Below are 19,124 nucleotides of genomic sequence, written 5' to 3' on the forward strand. Positions count from 1 at the left end.
CAGTGAGCACCCCGATTATCCTTAATATATGTACATACACAACAGGCACATTACAGTTAGGTCCATATATATTTGGACAGAGACAACATTTTTCTAATTTTGGTTCTAGACATTGCCACAATGAATTTTAAACAAAACAATTCAGATGCAGTTGAAGTTCAGACTTTCAGCTTTCATTTGAGGGTATCCATATTAAAATTGGATGTAGGGTTTAGGAGTTTCAGCTCCTTAACATGTGCCACCCTGTTTTTAAAGGGACCAAAAGTAATTGGACAGATTAAATAATTGTAAATAAAATGTTCATTTCTAGTACTTGGTTGAAAACCCTTTGTTGGCAATGACTGCCTGAAGTCTTGAACTCATTGACATCACCAGACGCTGTGTTTCCTCCTTTTTGATGCTCTGCCAGGCCTTCACTGCGGTGGTTTTCAGTTGCTGTTTGTTTGTGGGCCTTTCTGTCTGAAGTTTAGTCTTTAACAAGTGAAATGCATGCTCAATTGGGTTGAGATCAGGTGACTGACTTGGCCATTCAAGAATATTCCACTTCTTTGCTTTAATAAACTCCTGGGTTGCTTTGGCTTTATGTTTTGGGTCATTGTCCATCTGTAGTATGAAACGACGACCAATCAGTTTGGCTGCATTTGGCTGGATCTGAGCACACAGTATGGCTCTGAATACCTCAGAATTCATTCGGTTGCTTCTGTCCTGTGTCACATCATCAATAAACACTAGTGACCCAGTGCCACTGGCAGCCATGCATGCCCAAGCCATCACACTGCCTCCGCCGTGTTTTACAGATGATGTTGTATGCTTTGGATCATGAGCTGTACCACGCCTTCGCCATACTTTTCTCTTTCCTGCATTCTGGTAGAGGTTGATCTTGGTTTCATTTGTCCAAACAATGTTCTTCCAGAACTGTGCTGGCTTTTTTAGATGTTTTTTTAGCAAAGGCCAGTCTAGCCTTTTTATTCTTGATGCTTATGAGTGGCTTGCACCATGCAGTGAACCCTCTGTATTTACTTTCATGCAGTCTTCTCTTTATGGTAGATTTGGATATTGATACGCCTACCTCCTGGAGAGTGTTGTTCACTTGGTTGGCTGTTGTGAAGGGGTTTCTCTTTACCATGGAGACTATTCTGCGATCATCCACCACTGTTGTCTTCCGTGGGCGCCCAGGTCTTTTTGCATTGATGAGTTCATCAGTGCTTTCTTTCTTTCTCAGGATGTACCAAACTGTAGATTTTGGCACTCCTAATGTTGTAACAATTTCTCGGATGGGTTTTTTCTGTTTTTGCAGCTTAAGGATGGCTTGTTTCACCTGCATTGAGAGCTCCTTTGACTGCCTGTTTCCTTCACAGCAAAACCTTCCAAATGCAAGCACCACACCTCAAATCAACTCCAGGCCTTTTATCTGCTTAATTGAGAATGACATAACGAAGGGATTGCCCACACCTGTCCATGAAATAGCCTTGGAGTCAATTGTCCAATTACTTTTGGTCCCTTTAAAAACAGGGTGGCACATGTTAAGGAGATGAAACTCCTAAACCCTTCATCCAATTTTAATGTGGATACCCTCAAATGAAAGCTGAAATTCTGAGCTTCAAATGCATCTGAATGGTTTTGTTTAACTTCATTGTGGTAATGTCAAGAACCAAAATTAGAAAAATGTTGTGTTTGTTCAAATATATATGGACCTAACTGTATTAAATAAAACTGGATCATATGCTTGACCCCAAATTAAATCAGCCCCTTGACCAAACCGTAAATTAATTTTGACCCCAGAAAAAAACAGGTGTTATTTCTGAATCCCGCTTTTGATCTATTTAGGATTTCAGCAGTAATTTGTCATTGCTAATGATATTCCTTTTCTTCTAACCTGACATCAAAATGTTGCGTTATCTTGTAAGGTGGAGTAAGAGGGGACACGCTGCTGGATGTTGGCACCGGAGCTTCCATTTATCAACTCCTCTCGGCTTGTGAAGTGTTTGATAAAATCATCGTCTCGGATTTAAATGAGAAAAATCGTGCTGAATTCCAAAAATGGCTGAAGAAAGATTCCAATTGTTTTGACTGGAGTCACATCATTAAATATGTATGTGAACTGGAAGGAAATAGGTATTGATTCCTTTTTCAAGTTTATAACAACTTTATACATTGCAATAAAGTGCGTGAGTATCGCAGAGTTTTATGCGGGGCTGGAGCGAATATAGAGGAAGCGAACAGAGCTGCCGTAGAAAAATCATATGGAAGATAAGGTAAAAATAAAGCATAAAGGGGTGGCCAAATAAAAAGTACCCAAGAGTAAGGGAAGAATTAAGCCACTAAAGGCATTACTTATCCGTTATGGATCCTGATGCATCATTTCAGCCCTAGAGAAATCAAAAAAGTGAAGTCAGGTTTTGATAAAAAAAAGTCATAAATCTGTAAAATAGTCTTATAAATAACATATCTTTCCATATGCTGAATCAGAGGACAACTTCTCCTTTGTGTAGATTTTGCAGCCACATGTCAGAAATTTTACTTGCAGCGGCAACTGGAGGTGGAGTGTAGAATTACATGGCGGTCATTCAAATGAATGGTCATTTATTTAACACATGAACTTCTCAAATGTGTCAGAATCAAAGTTATTCTAAGCCATTTATCAAATTTCCAACATTTGCCATCCGAGCATGGACTACGATGTCTGGACTGGCCATGGGTCTCCTGATCCAAACTTAACAGCCTCATATATGCCGATAAGGCTGTTGAATTTGGGCCAGGAGACCCGCAGTCAATGGTGTAACTAAAGTCCGATGGCCCCCATTGCAAAATTTAGACCTGAGCCTTAACCTGTATGTTGGTCAGAAGTACGGGAAATTGTAGCATTCTAAATCCTATAAAGACCTATGTGTTCACCCCCCCCTTCATTGTGTAGTAATGTACCCCATCCAGGGTCCCTTTCAAGTATATATGTAAGTCCATCCTGGGCCCCTTCCAGGCATATATGTCCTCCATCTTGGGCCCCTTTCAGGTATATATGTCCCCCATCTTAGGCCCTTTCCTGATATATCTTTCCCCCGTCCTAGGTCCCTAGGCCTCAATCCTGTGCCATTTCCTGGTATACATGTCCCCCATTAAAGAAAACATGTCGCCCTTCTTGGTATATACAGTATGTCCCTCATCCTGGTACACATAATGTCCCCCATCCTGGGCCTCTTCCTGGTATATATGTCTGCCATCCTGGTATACATATCCCCATCCTGTTCCTCTTTCTGGCATATATGTCCCAAAAACAAGTAACAGAGAAAAATTCAAAGAAACACATACCATAAGGATACAGCCTTCCCAAAACCTGTCCAATAAGAAATGCACTAGGAGGATGCAGCAGGCCCCCACTGTTAAAGGCAAGAGCAGCACAGGTGCAAACTACTGATAAAAACAGCCACCCACTCACCTGGTAAATTATTCAGGTGTTGGCTGCCTAGTAGCAAAAATCCACACAAATAGGGCTTGCATACAACGCCAGGCACACAGGTACGTTTGATGCAAAGTGTTTGGCTAACTGCCTATTGATGACGCCCATAGTATTAACAGGCAGGCTGCCCAGCACTATATATATGCACCCCACAGAGACAGATGCCCAAGTACACCAAGCCAACAAAAAGAGGCCTAGCTGCATCCTGCAAAAATGATAAAAAGTGCAATAAAGGATGAAAAAATTAATGCATATGATAAATACATTAAATGTGGTATTGGTTAATATTTTGGCCAAAGTAGATAAGCTCGCAATCCAACGTCAAGGGTCCCCCATCCTGGGCCCATTCCAGTTATATATGTATTCCATCCTGGCACATAGGTACTCCATCCTAGGCCTTTTTTACTGGTATATATGTCTCCTATCTTTGTATATACAGTGGGGGAAATAAGTATTTGATCCCTTGCTGATTTTGTAAGTTTTCCCCACTGGCAAAGCCATGAACAGTCTATAAGTCTTCCATAAGTTTTCTATGGAGACTGGCTATGTCACTCCATGACCTTAATGTGATTCTTTTTGAACTACTCCATTGCTGCCTTGGCTATATGTTTTCGGTCATTATCTTGCTGGAAGACCCAGCCACAACCCATTTTTAATGTCCTGGTGGAGGGAAGGAGGTTGTCACTCAGGATTTTATGGTACATGGCTCCTTCCATTCTCCCATTAATGCGGTGAAGTAGTCCTGTGCCCTTAGCAGAGAAACATCTCCAAAACATGTTTCCACATCCATGCTGTACAGTGGGGACGGTGTTCTTTGGGTCATAGGCAGCATTTCTCTTCCTCCAAACACTGCAAGTTGAGTTAATGCCAAAGAGCACAATCATCCAGGTGTTCATTGGTAAACTTCAGACGGGCCTGCACATGTTGCTTCTTGAGCAAGGGGACCTTGCGGGCACTGCAGGATTTTAAACCTTTACAACGTAATGTGTTACCAATGGTTTTCATGGTGACTGTGGTCCCAAGTTCCCCCATGTAGTTTTAGGCTGATCTCTCACCTTCCTCATGATCAAGTATATCCCACGAGGTGAGATTTTGCATGGTGCCCCAGATCGATGTCGATTGACAGTCATTTTGTATTTCTTCCATTTTCTTACTATTGCACCAACAGTTGTCTCTTTCTCACCCAGCGTCTTAGTTATGGTTTTGTAGCCTATTCCAGCTTTGTGCAGGTCTATGATCTTGTCCTTGACATCCTTATAAAGCTCTTTGGTCTTGCCCATGTTGTAGAGATTAGAGTCTGACTGATTAATTAAGTTTGTGGACTGGAGTCTTTTAGAAAGTTGATTATGTAAGACAGCTGTCTTAAATGCAGGTAATGAGTTGATTAGGAGCGTCTAAGTGGTCTGTAGGAGCCAGAACTCTTAATGGTTGGTAGGGGATCAAATACTTATTTCCCACTGCAAAATGCAAATAAATTTATATAATTTAAATGATTTTATTTTTGATATTCTATCTCTCAATGTTAAAATTAACCTACCCTTAAAATTATATACTTTTCATGTCTTTGTCAGTGGGCAAACTTAGAAAATCAGTAAGGGATCAAATACTTATTTCCCCCACTGTATGTCCTCCATCATGGGCTCCTTCCTGGTTTATATGTCCTTCATCCTGGAATATAAGTCCCCCAGATTAGACCCCTTTTTGGTATATAAGTCCACCATTCTGCCTCTGCATGCCATAAAAAAATATATATTCTACTCACTTTCCTTAGATCCCACACTGTGGGGTATACGTTTCTGTAGCCGACATAGAGGCTGGCAGCTGACATTGGCCTGCCTGCTATGGCGATGCATGACGACACTGCCATGCAACGTCATTGCCTGGCACGCCGATGTCAGCTGTAGGCCTCTGATTGGTCGGCAGCATGTATTGCAGTGTAGGGAGCTAGAGGGTTTCCTACACTGCAATACACTTCAGCTGGATGTGAGGCTTTGCTATGAATAAGGACAATGTGAGGTCTGAAACAGCGTAAGCAAGATGGTTTTATGAAATTAAAATAAAGGATGAAGGTTTTTTTTTAATATCATAGCCTAATTTTCCTCTATCAAAATACGCCATTTTGCTGGTGACTGGACTTCCTCCTTTTTTGTATGCAGCTGAAGTAGACACTAGTGTTGCCATCCCACGCTCCAACACCCTCTGCGACCACGATCATTGCGCCTCTGCTCACAGTCTTGGACTGTAAATGTTTGAAACTGGCCTAATAGAGTGGCTCTACACCCGGGCTCTCTGAGGGTGAACTTAAGCATAAAACTCACCTCCATGACATCTAAATTGCCTTGTAGGACATATGTCATATTTTTTTCTGATATCAATTATGAGTTGAAATGAATAGAAATAAACAAATTAATTTTATTCTTTTTTTGCTTAAAGGGAGAATTATGAGAAAAAGGCAGAAAATCTACGTAGTAAGGTGAAAGAAATCCTGAAATGTGATGCTGTGAAAAGAAACCCTTTCGACCCTGTCATTGTGCCGCCGGTGGATTGTCTGGTGTCTTGTCTCTGCCTTGAAGCTGCGTGTAAAGACATGACGTCATATTGTGAAGTATTGAAAAATTTTAAGGACTTGATAAAACCTGGGGGTCATGTTGTGATCATGGGTACACTGAATGCCACTTTTTATCACGTTGGTAAAAAGAAATTTAGCGCACTGACCACAAAAAAGGAAACTCTGGAGGCAGCTTTCAAAAATGCGGGTTTACAAATCGAAAAAGCGGTGTTTGCGCCACGTGTGGATAAATTGGCAATAAATGTTGCTGACTTTAAAGGTAAATATTTTATTCATGCCTGTAAACCAAAGTAAGGCAACATATTTGTTTTGGGACATCCCTCTTGGCATGAAATTAAAACATATTTTAATCCTAAATTTCTATCTATTTAATACAGTATCATAATCTAAATTCTTTCCTAATATACTGTATTTTAAAAGTCCCTATCATTCCGTCACTACACTATATAATTGCTTTATTTTTTTTACTGCTTCCTCTGTGATGATGCTTTATTTAAGAATCACAGCGCATGCAGAGATAGTCAAACTAGTCGTCATCAGGGGGCAGAGGCTGCGCTCACTGATACAGCCTCGGATCCCACCCTGAAACACAGCGTCATTAGTGACCTCTGTTTCAGGGACTGGGCTAGTCCCTACTCTACTGGGCAAGCATTGGTTGTCAATTCCGACAACCAATAGATTTTTGCTGTGCACAATGCACAGTGACTGTGTGCAATAAAACACCAATTGGAGGGGCTAAAATATATGTTAGGAATGACCACTAAATGCTGACCTTACAGCATGCCAATTTCAACAGGCAAGGTTAGGATGATTGCCCTGTACAGAACAAATAGTGGTGCAGGTCCTGCAAAGTGAATGAGCATTAGTGGCAGCTTGTGCCCGCTAGTGGAATAGGGTGCTTGTGTCTGGTGCACTTACTTGCAGAGCCAGTGCTCGGTGAGGCAGGCTTGGGTGCTCAACGTGGGGGCTGCTGCTGCTATTCAGTAGAAAAGTAGAGACTGCCGCTGCCTCGCGCGCTCCGGCCGAGAGCAACGCTGAGGGAGTCGGCGTGTGGTGGGGGCGGGGCTAGAGTGACATCCCACTGGGGAAGAGACATGGCTCAGAGGCGGCAAAAAAACAACGCGTTTCGAGAGATACTCTCTTCATCAGGGTTATGCCTCCTAGCGAGCAGACCGTGAATTTATAGCAGACTGAGCCCAATTTGAGTAACTACCTGACCCGAATGCCTGATTAAGATTACCAGTTATAACACCTACACCTAACCGTATATATAAGTACCTAGGTGAGACATATCATGGCTCTGGACAAGTAGAAAAGGCCCGCAGCATAAAGCTCAGAAATATCAAAGTGTCAAAATATCGATCTTGTATGAGATTATAACTTACAGGCTGTAATGCTCCTGCTCGCCTGGGATAGCCGCCCCTCCCCAAAGCGCGTTTTGGCCTGTTTCCTTCATCGTTTTTATATACCCCCCCTTTTTTTCATGTACTTGATATTAAATATTATATGTCTACATTGATGCTTTGCAAAAAATGTTTTTTTAAAAAATCCTGTCTTTTTATTGAATAATTAATAAAAGAAATAATTTTATGCATAGGACATATGGTCATTGTTTTTTGTTAGGTTTAATATGTTTAGTTCTTATGACTGCCCTTTAGAAGTACTATATAGTCTGTGGGGAGTCTCAGTTTAATATATACCATTTGGTTAATAAATTAAGAGAAAGGACGTTCCCCCCATTGCATCCTTTTGTGTGTTGTCAATACATCAGAAACAGGCTGCAACAGTCCAATTTTAGTGCCTGAAACGGCTTCATTTACAGCACGTATTTTATGTTGCTGACACATTCAAGTGAGTAAATTAAGCCTGGTTCAATTTGTCTTTGTTTTTGAAATGCAACAACAGGATCACTTCTATTTTAACCCTACATTATTTATTTAGCCGTTTTGGCATCCAAATGAAAGGCAATATACGTCTATAAACAAGGTGAATAATTTCAGGATACTGCTATACATCCACCATCACGTGTTTTTTTCATATACCAACAAGTGAGTACCCAGTTATATATTCTTTATTTCCCAGTATAGCGCAGTGTATCTCTTTTCTTATCAGCTTCAGCTTTTTCAAACAGGCACCATCACAGAGCCTGTTATCCACCAGCTGCATCTGGGAATATTGGACCTTCCCCCTCTGTCCAAGTGGATTTGCGCCAGTGTGTTAATTTTATATTAATAATATAAAGCACTTAGTGTAGTGAGTGAACAGGAGGGACTTTTCAATTAAATTGTATTAAAAAAGATATTTTGGATCATAATGCATTTTAGCTCCGGGGCATGCCTTTAACTTGTATGTCCCATCTAGAGGGCCATTTAGGAGAGGGAAGTGGCATAGTATCTGTGGAGCAAATGGATATTTGTCTTTGGCACAAAATTCTCAGTTGTGCAAAATTTCTCTTAATCTGGTTATCTGGTTCAGTAAAACTTTGACCTGTAATCATAACAATGGTACAATTGAACCCTGTGGTAGAGGATTACTCCACTCTCTGATCCGTAGACATTGTGATGTGCCACAAGATGGCGCACTCTTTTCCAAAGAGATGAGGACCTAGTCCTCTTTTAGAGGAGAGAGCTTTATATTTTTAAGAAGGCACTAAGGGGGCATTAACATTGTCTAAAGGAGGCATTGACGGGGTATTATTTGTTTTAAGTGGGCACTTAGGGGCCATTATTATTGCGCAATGCGGTACAAAACTTGACTTGCCCTGGCTGAAAGCAATTAAAATTGTATAATGTTATAAACAATACTGTAGAGGAACTAAAACATATTGAAAGTTTCTTTTTATAAATTGTATGTCAATTATTTTCCTTGTTCTCTGTAACCTTGAACATGTTTGTTTCATTACATTGCAAGATAAAAAATAAAATTTAAGAATTTTATAAAGTTCTCAAATTGAAAGTCACTCTATACTATATACACAGCTTGTCCTGCAAGAACATGGCTCCTATATTTTATGGAATCTCTCTGGGGGTCCCATAGCTACATACATCAATGTATCCATTGGTAAGTTCATTTTCACTAAAACAATGTTTTAGGGTGTTTAAAAGTAATAATAAAAACTGTTATGTAAGGCCACAATTGCATAAGAGAGCTAATGTTGAGCTTCATATTCTTAAAAGGATATTGGATGTGGGTGTCACACTGTAGTCAAGAGGTCTGCGGTCAGATACCAAGAGAACTTATCATACACGAAGAGGTAAGGCAATAGCATAGTCAGGTCACAGTCTGCAGCCAGAATTCCAGGTAGGTAGACAAAGATAAAGGGCTAGGCAAATGGATAGTCAAAGGCAAGGTCCAAGGTTTGGCAACAAAGATCAAATACAGGAACACAGAGTGCAGAGCAAGTTCAAACCACTTGAGCTAAATGTTAGGCGTCGGGTTCCTGTCGCTGCACAACGGGAATCCCGAGCCTTGCTTCCGGCGGTCTCCCATTCCTCTTCAGCCACAGAGGAGCCTGCTCAGCAGACTCGTCGATCCCAGCGCTCTTTTCAGACCAGCTTTGTGGGCTTGGTTGTTGCTGCCACCTCTGGTCCACCTATAGCAACACGTGCTGGTCAGCAGCGAGCCACTCCAGGGACTAAGTCCTCCTTTCGGTCCACTGAGCATGCCAGTGGGACGATCTCTCATTGGAGATCGGAGGTCATATGCTCAGGTCCTTCTCCAGCTCGGATTGGACCATCTGAAAGGTCAGGAAGGTCCCGGAAGGACGCGGCTATAAAAGAGCCACATGGCCGCACGGCCATGCGCTAGTATAGTCTCTTATGCTGATTTGTGTGTATGAGGATGGATGCATGTATCTGGTGACTGACTCATTAAGACTCCCCTCCCTTTGATACGCTTGTTGATAGGGATTCAGAGTGAGAGTCAGCACCAATGGGTGGCTATGCTCAAGCCACTGTGCTCCCAGTAGTCTACACACGCTAGCGTTCGACTGTGCCTTCCTGCTATGGGCACTGTCGTACCACACCAGGTAGCTGTGACTGCCATGCAACGCCGTGTGCACCTCTAGCGCTTTCCTCCCTGTCCTGGGTAGTTAGTGGCGTCCGCCGAAGCGGCACTGTGTGCACTTGGTGCAATTAACTATATTATTAATGTGGCGCCCCCAGGGGTATGGTCGCCACAGTGGCATTGCCGTCCTCCAGGGAGGGTGATGTCAGGCTTGGAGGCAATGAAGGGTCTCTCTAACAGTTAACCATGTCATGCGACACAGTTCCCACTCCAGGCCAGCAGAGGGAGCTCTGAACCAGAATTGGGGGAGGAGTGCTCTCTGAGGGCCAGGAAGGGAAATGAGGAGTTAGTGTGAGGAGGGCAATGCGTGTAGACATGTGGAGAGAAGCTGGAGGTTGAGCTGAGGAAAGAGAGCTCCCTCCAAGTGATAGCGCATGATCTGGAGTCTGGTCTCCATGGTTGTATGGATACTGAAGGTTCTGCAACAGAAACCAGAGGAATAGGAAGCTGTAAATGCTCTATTCCCAACTAAGACTCGGAGGCACAACAGCGACGGGTGAGCCAAGAGAGATAGAGGGCTACAGCTGTCTGCCATACGAGGTAGTTCTAAGAGAAGATAAGAAGGAGGAACTTCAGTGTAACATTGTACTGCATGTACCTCAAGCCAGCGCTAGGAAGGAGACTACACAACCCATCTGATAGAGAGATCCCTGATTTGCTTCCAGGCTAGCCTGCTCCTGTGCCATCTGTAACCAGGACCCTGGACTGTGTTTGCCAAGTAAAGGTAAAGAAACTGCACCCTGTTGTGTCCTTGCCTCCTTCCTGCAACATCCTCAGCACGGCTACATCTCTGTGCCAAACACTGCACCCTCTTCCTAAACATTCCGCTACACTGCCCTGGGACCAACAGCCCTACCTGTGGAGGGCTATAACATCACTGCTGCACCACACCATCTGTCCCAGAGGATCTGCTTGCAGCGTCGGCTTAACACCTCCCTTGCCGAACACCACAGGTTGCGTCACGAATCACTTATAAACTTTCTTCCCAACTCAACCCCTTTTACATGGGTGCCCAGGGCCACGGACCAGGTCACCGCTGCTGTGACAATCCCCTCTGAGAGACCGGCTCGGTACCGAGTACCCCACAACCTTGGGAGGGCGACCCATTTTGGCGTCACGAACAGGATTACGGAGCCCGGTATCCCCGGGTCCTGTGTGCTAGAGACTGTGTTTGGTGCTATAGACTGTGTGCGAAATTGGCGCCATTATCCCGCTGATTGGCGTGCGTGGGAAGAAAAGGGGGCAGGCCTTCGTGAGCGGAGTCAGCCGAGAAGCGCGAAAGCAGAAGAGCGCGCGGGAAGTGAAAAGCTGAGGCCTGCAGTTCCGGCGTCCCCTGATCCCGCCGAGGAGCAGCTAGGGGGGAGAGAAAATGTCTGAGGACAATGCCAATGCAGCGGCAGACGCTCCCGATAACCTCCCAGCACTGCCAGATGCAGGGTCCAGCGCAGCTGCGGCTCCAACAGCGCCACTGAATCCAAAGTCAGCGCTGCCTCCAGGGCACCGTAACAATCAGCGCCCACCGCAGCGGTCCCCATAATGCCCCTGTCTATGCCCTATATACCGGGAGCAGCCTGGCTACTGCAGTACTCGGGTGAGTCACATACCCTGAGTGAATTCAAAGAGAGACTGCAGCTTGTTCGAAGTGTATCCCCTGTCTGAAAGTCAGAAAGTGAACATTCTTATTGGGCAGCTAACAGGTGCAGCACAGAGAGAAGTAAAAGTCTGGCAGGACACTGATAAATAGACTGTTAAAAAGATCCTGGCTAAGCTCAGAAGTGCCTTTGACACCCGCCCTGCAGCTGAAATAAAGATGAGATTCTTTGGATGTAAACAGAAAGCGCTGGACAGTATACGGGACTATGCTCTTAACCTGCAGGAGGCACTGCGAGCCATAAAGCAGATGGATCCAGGCAGTGTGCAGGACAGAGACGGACTGTTAAAGGAGCAGTTTATTGAAGGACTCCTATCCAGTACCCACAGAGCACAGCTTCGCATTATAGCCCTGCAGAACCTTGACCTTGATTTTGCAGACTTCAAGGACAGGGCTATCCGGGTGCTGCAGGAACCAACTGTCAGCCACCCAGCGCCCACTAGGTGCCAAGCGATCACCTACCACCAGGAAGCAACATCTTTCCCTTCCATCCCTGTGGAGGCTGAAGCACAGACTCTGGATAAAGATCCGACAGAAGAGCTGCGTCTTCAGTTCCAGGAGTTGACCAAAGGGATGGCTGCACTTACTAAAACCGTGCAGTCCCTGCAGGTGTCCTCCAAGGAAAAGATCCAGCTTGCTTCCAGTCCAGAGGATGTCCCGTGGCTCCGGAAGAGGAGAACCCCGCCACTCCGAGGGAGGAATAACGATCGCTATGACCAGGACAGACATCCCATCTGTCGTCACTGCCGCAAGGCAGGTCACCTTGCAAGATTCTGTTATTTAAACGAGCAACCCCTGGGGCAGAGGGCCTACCCCCAGAAGTAGGACCACAAGGCCCAAGGAACTGGCGAGCCAAGTATGTTGGAGGGAGACCGATCCTTCCAGTGGTGATTGACGGCATCCCCATGAACGCTTTGCTGGACACTGGCTCCCAGGTGACCACTATGCCTTATATCCTCTACAAGCGGTATTGGACTGACTCTGAACTCACCTGTGGCCCAAGTGATGAACTAACAGTAGTTGCCAGTAATGGTTAGTCTTTACCACAAGTGGGATGTAAAGAAATTACTGTTAAAGTGGGGAGGGTGGAGTTAAAATCTCAAGGTCTGATAGTTGTGGATATTGATCGACGAGAATGTAATCCCATGATGACTCTTGGTACAAATGTAATTGAAAATTGTCTTTCCAAGGTTATTGTCTTGTTGCAACAGGTGGCTGAGACTGCTGGTTCCAGTGAACAATGAGTCCTGCAGAAGGAGATCAAGGCCCTGATGCAAAGACAGCAGGTAGAACTGTCTAGCGGAGAAATTGGCAGCGTCAGAGTGAGTGATGCTTTCCCCATTGTAATACCCCCCAGATGTGAAATGTTGATTTGGTGTCAGGCAGCCATAGGCTTGAGAGGAAAGGATTACCAGGCAATGGTAGAACCAGTGTACTCTGATAGCAGGCCCACTGTCCTGACAGCCAGAGGGGTAGTGGATGTCCATAAAGGGAGAGTACATGTACGCATTTTGAATTGTGGGGAGGAGGAGGCCACAATACCTCGGTATGCCACAGTTGCTAAGCTGCTCACTGTCAGTAATAATGCAATGCAGGCAGCAGAGCCCTTGGTCTCATCCGACCAGGTGGAGGACAATGGCTCTGTAAAGCAGCGGGAGGAGTTGTGTCAGCAACTGCAGGTGGGAACTGACTCCACCCCTTCATACCAAAAGAATGGGGTTTACAGAGTGACCCAGGAGTATGAGCGGGTATTCAGCAAACACCCTCTAGATTTTGGGAAGGCAAAAGGGGTTCAACATCATATCCCCACTGGAGATCATCCACTCATAAAAGAAAGGTACCGGCCTATACCCCCAACACAATACCAATGTGCTAAAGGTATGTTGAGAGAGATGAAGGAAGCTGGGGTTATCAGAGACAGTTGTAGCCCCTGGGCAGCTCCAATAGTTTTTGTAAAGAAAAAGGATGGTGCCATGAGAATGTGTGTTGATTACAGAAAAATTAACAGCATTACACATAAAGATGCCTACCCATTACCCAGAATTGAGGAGTCATTCGCTGCACTTAAAACTGTTAACTATTTTTCCACCTTAGATCTCACTAGTGGGTATTGGTAGGTTCCCGTGGCAGAGGCAGGCAAGGAGAAAACAGCTTTTACCACCCCAATGGGTCTCTGTGAGTTCAACTATATGCCATTCGGGCTCTGCACCACCCCAGGAACATTTCAACGGCTGATGGAGTGCTGCCTGGGACACAAGAACTTCGAGACGGTCCTGTTGTACCTTGATGATGTTTTGTTTTCTCCAAGACTTATGAAGACCATCTGAAGCACCTGGCTGAGGTGTTTGAAGCCTTGTCCAACTTTGGCCTGAAGGTGAGGCCTTCCAAATGCCACCTCCTGAAGCCCAAGGTACAGTACCTCGGTCATGTAGTGAGTGCAGAAGGTGTGGCACCAGATCCTGACAAAGTCACAGTCATCCGGGACTGTCCGAAGCCCAGCAACCTCCATGAAGTACGCCAATTTCTGGGGTTGGTAGGCTATTACCGAAGGTTCATCAAGGGCTTCACTGAAATAGCCACTCCTATGCAAAATCTTCTGGTGGGGCAGTCCAAGAAGGCCAAACAAAAAAGTTCCACCTTTGAATGGACTGAGGAGTTGGAGATATCCTTCACCCGACTGAAGATGGCTCTCACAGGCGATGAAGTTCTGGCCTACCCAGATGATGACCAACCCTTTGTGTTGTATACTGATTCCAGCAACGTGGGACTTGGAGCAGTACTGTCACAGGTACAGAATGGCAAAGAAAGGGTGATCTCCTACGCCAGCAGGAAGCTTCGTCCCACTGAAAGGAAACCTGACTACAGTTCCTTCAAGCTGGAGTTCCTGGCCATAGTCTGGGCTGTGACTGAAAGATTCAAGCATTACCTAGCTTCAGTCAAGTTTACCATCTTCTCGGACAACAACCCGTTGACTCACTTGGAAACTGCCAAACTATGTGCACTGGAGCAGCGATGGATGGCTCGGCTGTCTAACTATGAGTTTACCATCAAGTACCGGGCAGGGCATAAGAATGCCAATGCTGGTACGCTGTCCAGAATGCCTAATCTGCCAGATGCAGGAGAAGACCCTGAGGCTCTTTAAGAAATAGAGTTACCTCCCTTCCACCGGCCAATTGCGGCTCAACGTGCTCAAGGAGTGAGAAACAGGTGGTCTGGCTTGAAGGAGGTTACCCTAAATCCATTGCCCCATCATGACTGGGCAGAAATGCAGGATAGTGACGCCGCAGTCCGCATGGTGAAGGAGCTACTGTCACAAGCTGACTCACGCCCAGAGTCGGATGCTCCTGAAGAAACCCAGCAGTTGTGGAAGGAAAGAGGCAGACTGTTCATCTATGAAGGAAAGCTGTGTCGGAGGAGTATCAATGCCCGCACTCATGAGTTGGTCTGGCAGGTGGTAGTCCCAAAGAGAGAGGCATCAATGGTCCTGGAAGCATACCACAATGGAGCTGGCCACTTTGGATGGAAGAAGTTGGAAGCATTCTACTGGGCTGGTATGAGGAAAGCCATTGAAAAGTGGTGACGGGAGTGTGGACAATGTAACCTGCGCAGAAAGGATCGAAACAGCCAGAGAGCTCCTCTACAGCCACTAATAACCAAACAGCCACTCGAGTTGGTCGCCCTAGACCATGTGAAGCTGGTCCCAAGCCGCTCAGGCTACATCTATGCTCTTACCATCGTGGAACACTACTCAAGATACCTGGTAGTTGTGCCTGTCAAAGATCTGACAGCCAGGACAGCAGCCAGAGCCTTCCAACAGCACTTTTGTAGACCACATGGATATCCTGAGCGAGTGCTTACAGATCAAGGTCCCGCTTTTGAGGCAGAAGTGTTCCAGGAATTCTGTAACTTGTACGGTTGTAAGAAGATCAAGACAACACCCTACCATCCACAGACCAATGGCATGTGTGAAAAGATGAACCAGGTAGTGATTGACCTACTGAAGACCTTGCCTTTGGAGGAGAGGAATCTGTGGCCAGAAAATTTGCCAGATCTGGTAGACCTCTACAACCACATTCCTGTGAATTCCACCAACTGCACTCCAGCATACCTAATGAGAGCGAGGCCTGGTAAACTGCCTATTGATTTGGACATGGGAGTCCTGACACCTGAAGTAACATCACCAGATGCTGACTGGGACACAGAGAGGCAGCAACAGTACAGAAGAGTACAAGAGTGTGTGGAAAAGAGTCTACCTCAGGCAAGACAAAAACAAGAGAGGAACTATAATCAGCATGCACCTGCAGTCCCCTTGTCACCAGGAGAACAAGTCCTCAAGAGGAAAAGAAGACTGCATAAATTAGATGACCAATGGGAAGCTGAAGCCTTCACCATCTTACCATCAAACTTTGATAACACCAAGGTGTGCCTTATCAGTAAGGATGGGGGAGAAACCTCAGCAGCAGTATCAAGGGATCATTTGAAATTGTGCCCTGACCAGTTAAAAGAAATAATGGAAGAGCAAAACAACATCCAACCCATAGAGGAAGAAGAAAAGGTCAGCACTGTACTTGGAGAATTCCCTGTAAATTGGACTAGACCAAATAATGCCATAGTGGTGCCAGTTTTGACCTTTCCCTAACTGGTAGTACAAGAAGAAGTGACTCAAGAGAACTCTGAAAATCAGGAAGTTCAGGTAGCAGATGCCACACCAGCAGTGGAGCCAGAGAATCCTCACCTTGCCATTGGTGAATCTGTCATACCCATGGTGAGTCTAAGAGTCGGTAGGAGAATACTACCTAGTTTACTCACACCAGAGTTACGCAGGTCTAGCCGTACTACACAAGGTATACCGCCTATCTGATAACGTGTATAGATAATTTTATGTCAATGTTGAAATTGTGTATATATGTAACTGTTCTCAAGCTTTGTGCCTAGAGATAACCTGTAAGAAGCCTTTTTGAAGTTCTCGTTTCATGTTTTGATGGACATTGGACCACAGGACTTGTGTGGTCACTACCCTTGTACATAGTTCACCATTTGCCCAGGAATGAACCATGGACATTGATGCTTGGACTTATCATCATAGGACTATTTTTGGAGCATGTGGTTTTTGTAAATGTTTCATTTTTCTTAAATCTTGTAACCTTTATATTGTTTACATGTTTATATGTTTTTCTTTTATCAGTCCAGGAGTACTGACTTGCACTAGGGGGGAATGTGGCACCCCAGGGGTATGGTCGCCACAGTGGCATTGCCTTCCTCCAGGGAGGGTGATGTCAGGCTTGGAGGCAATGAAGGGTCTCTCTAACAGTTAACCATGTCATGCAACACAGCTCCCACTCCAGGCCAGCAGAGGGAGCTCTGAACCAGAATTGGGGGAGGAGTGCTCTCTGAGGGCCAGGAAGGGAAATGAGGAGTTAGTGTGAGGAGGGCAACGAGTGTAGACGTGTGGAGAGAAGCTGGAGGTTGAGCTGAGGAAAGAGAGCTCCCTCCCAGTGATAGCGCATAATCTGGAGCCTGGTCTCCACGGTTGTATGGATACTGAAGGTCCTGCAACAGAAACCAGAGGAATAGGAAGCTGTAAATGCTCTATTCCCAACTAAGACTTGGAGGCACAACAGCGACGGGTGAGCCAAGAGAGATAGAGGGCTACAGCTGTCTGCCATACGAGGTAGTTCTAAGAGAAGATAAGAAGGAGGAACTTCAGTGTTACATTGTACTGCATGTACCTCAAGCCAGCGCTAGGAAGGAGACTACACAACCCATCTGATAGAGAGATCCCTGATTTGCTTCCAGGCTAGCCTGCTCCTGTGCCATCTGTAACCAGGACCCTGGACTGCGTTTGCCAAGTAAAGGTAAAGAAACGGCACCCTGTTGTGTCTTGCCTCCTTCCTGCAACATCCTCAGCACGGCTACATCTCTGTGCCAAACACTGCACCTTCTTCCTAAACATTCCGCTACACTGCCCTGGGATCAACAGCCCTACCTGTGGAGGGCTATAACATCACTGCTGCACCACACCATCTGTCCCAGAGGATCTGCTTGCAGCGTCGGCTTAACACCTCCCTTGCCGAACACCACAGGTGGCGTCACGAATCACTTATAAACCTTATTCCCAACTCAACCCCTTTTACATGGGTGCCCAGGGCCACAGACCAGGTCACCGCTGCTGTGACAATCCCCTCTGAGAGACCGGCCCGGTACTGAGTACCCCACAGCCCTGGGAGGGCGACCCATTAACTCTTGCTGGCACCACAGCCGTGGCGCCGTGCGCTGATGGTCTGGAGGAGCTCTAGTCAGGTGTCTCTAGGACAGGGCTCTGTGATCCTAATTAGCGCTCACTCAGCCGAGCTCTGTGAGTTCAACAGGCTCCAGCGTTTTGTTGTAGCGGCTCTGAGGAGCAACAGAGTTCGCCTCTATTTACACTGGGTTGAAGTCAACCCACGTGTAGGTAAGCGTTTAGCCACCATCTTGTTCCGCCATTACTCAGCAGCAGGTTCCATCTCTGCATGGTGGACCCGGGCTGCGAGCGCACCTCATATCTCCTTTCATATTATTTAGTGCGTTCCGCAGTGCCTAACACTAAGTTACAACTTGCAGTAATTGGAGCTAAAGAGCCAGCTAAATAGCTAGGTAATTACTCTAAACAGGAGACACATGAAGGAAGCCCCGGTAGACCCCAGCCCTGATATAGAGAGCTGAACTGTCACTCAGCACACTGACAGCTTAGCATGCTGGAATGGAAAGTTTAATAAAGAATTGGGTCTGTTCAGCTTTAAAGAAAAGTTAATTTCTATGTAAGTGTAAGGGGGTGAGATAGAATTACCTTCTTGCTTCCCTTTCTCTATTTGTCTTTGATCTGTTACTGTTTACATATTGCTAATGTTGATAATGTCTGTGATGAATGCTTGCGGTACTGCTGCATTGGAACATATATTACCGCGCACATTTTTGGTACTGCCACATTTATATATGTGTTACCATGCTTTGGAGACTGTGTTTCTTAGTGTTATACTGTATATAATGTAAAGTGATGAATATTGATATTCATATACAGTTTAGGGTAAGTAAGTGCATCCTTTTGGGGACATTAGAGGAGGTCACTTTAGTATATAGCTCTTATACATAGGATAAGTGTAGTTCTGTTGCGGGCCATTAGATGGGGGCATACTAGTGGGCCTTGTAGGTACAGTTTATAGGATGTTCATAGAGTGTCCACATGGGCTATAGGCCCGGACAGCTCGGCAGCCACGTAACGTTAAAGTGCTTGAGCCCACGTTACCCATGGTCACTGTGTGTCATAGCAGTGGGCCAGTGCAGGAAAGGAAAGATGTGACAACTCATTGTCTGGGCAGATGCTTTTTAGGGCAGTTAGTTGGACTGAG

At 45.4% G+C, this 19,124-nt stretch overlaps 1 protein-coding gene across 1 annotated transcript in view; it reads left to right on the forward strand.

Annotated features, from left to right (window-relative positions):
• Positions 1-6,450, forward strand: part of LOC141098100 (nicotinamide N-methyltransferase-like) — a 29,944-nt gene extending 23,494 nt beyond the window's left edge. Inside the window, exons 3-4 of the mRNA XM_073585670.1 lie at positions 1,908-2,115; positions 5,888-6,450. Coding sequence (XP_073441771.1) covers positions 1,908-2,115; positions 5,888-6,317 — 638 coding nt within the window. The 3' untranslated portion in view covers positions 6,318-6,450. The remainder of the gene's footprint in view (positions 1-1,907; positions 2,116-5,887) is intronic.
• Positions 6,451-19,124: the final 12,674 nt, after the last annotated feature.

The sequence above is a fragment of the Dendrobates tinctorius genome, unplaced genomic scaffold (genome assembly GCF_039654945.1).
Source record: "Dendrobates tinctorius isolate UK_male_01 unplaced genomic scaffold, ASM3965494v1 ptg000086l, whole genome shotgun sequence".
Classification (NCBI taxonomy): Eukaryota; Metazoa; Chordata; class Amphibia; order Anura; family Dendrobatidae; genus Dendrobates; species Dendrobates tinctorius.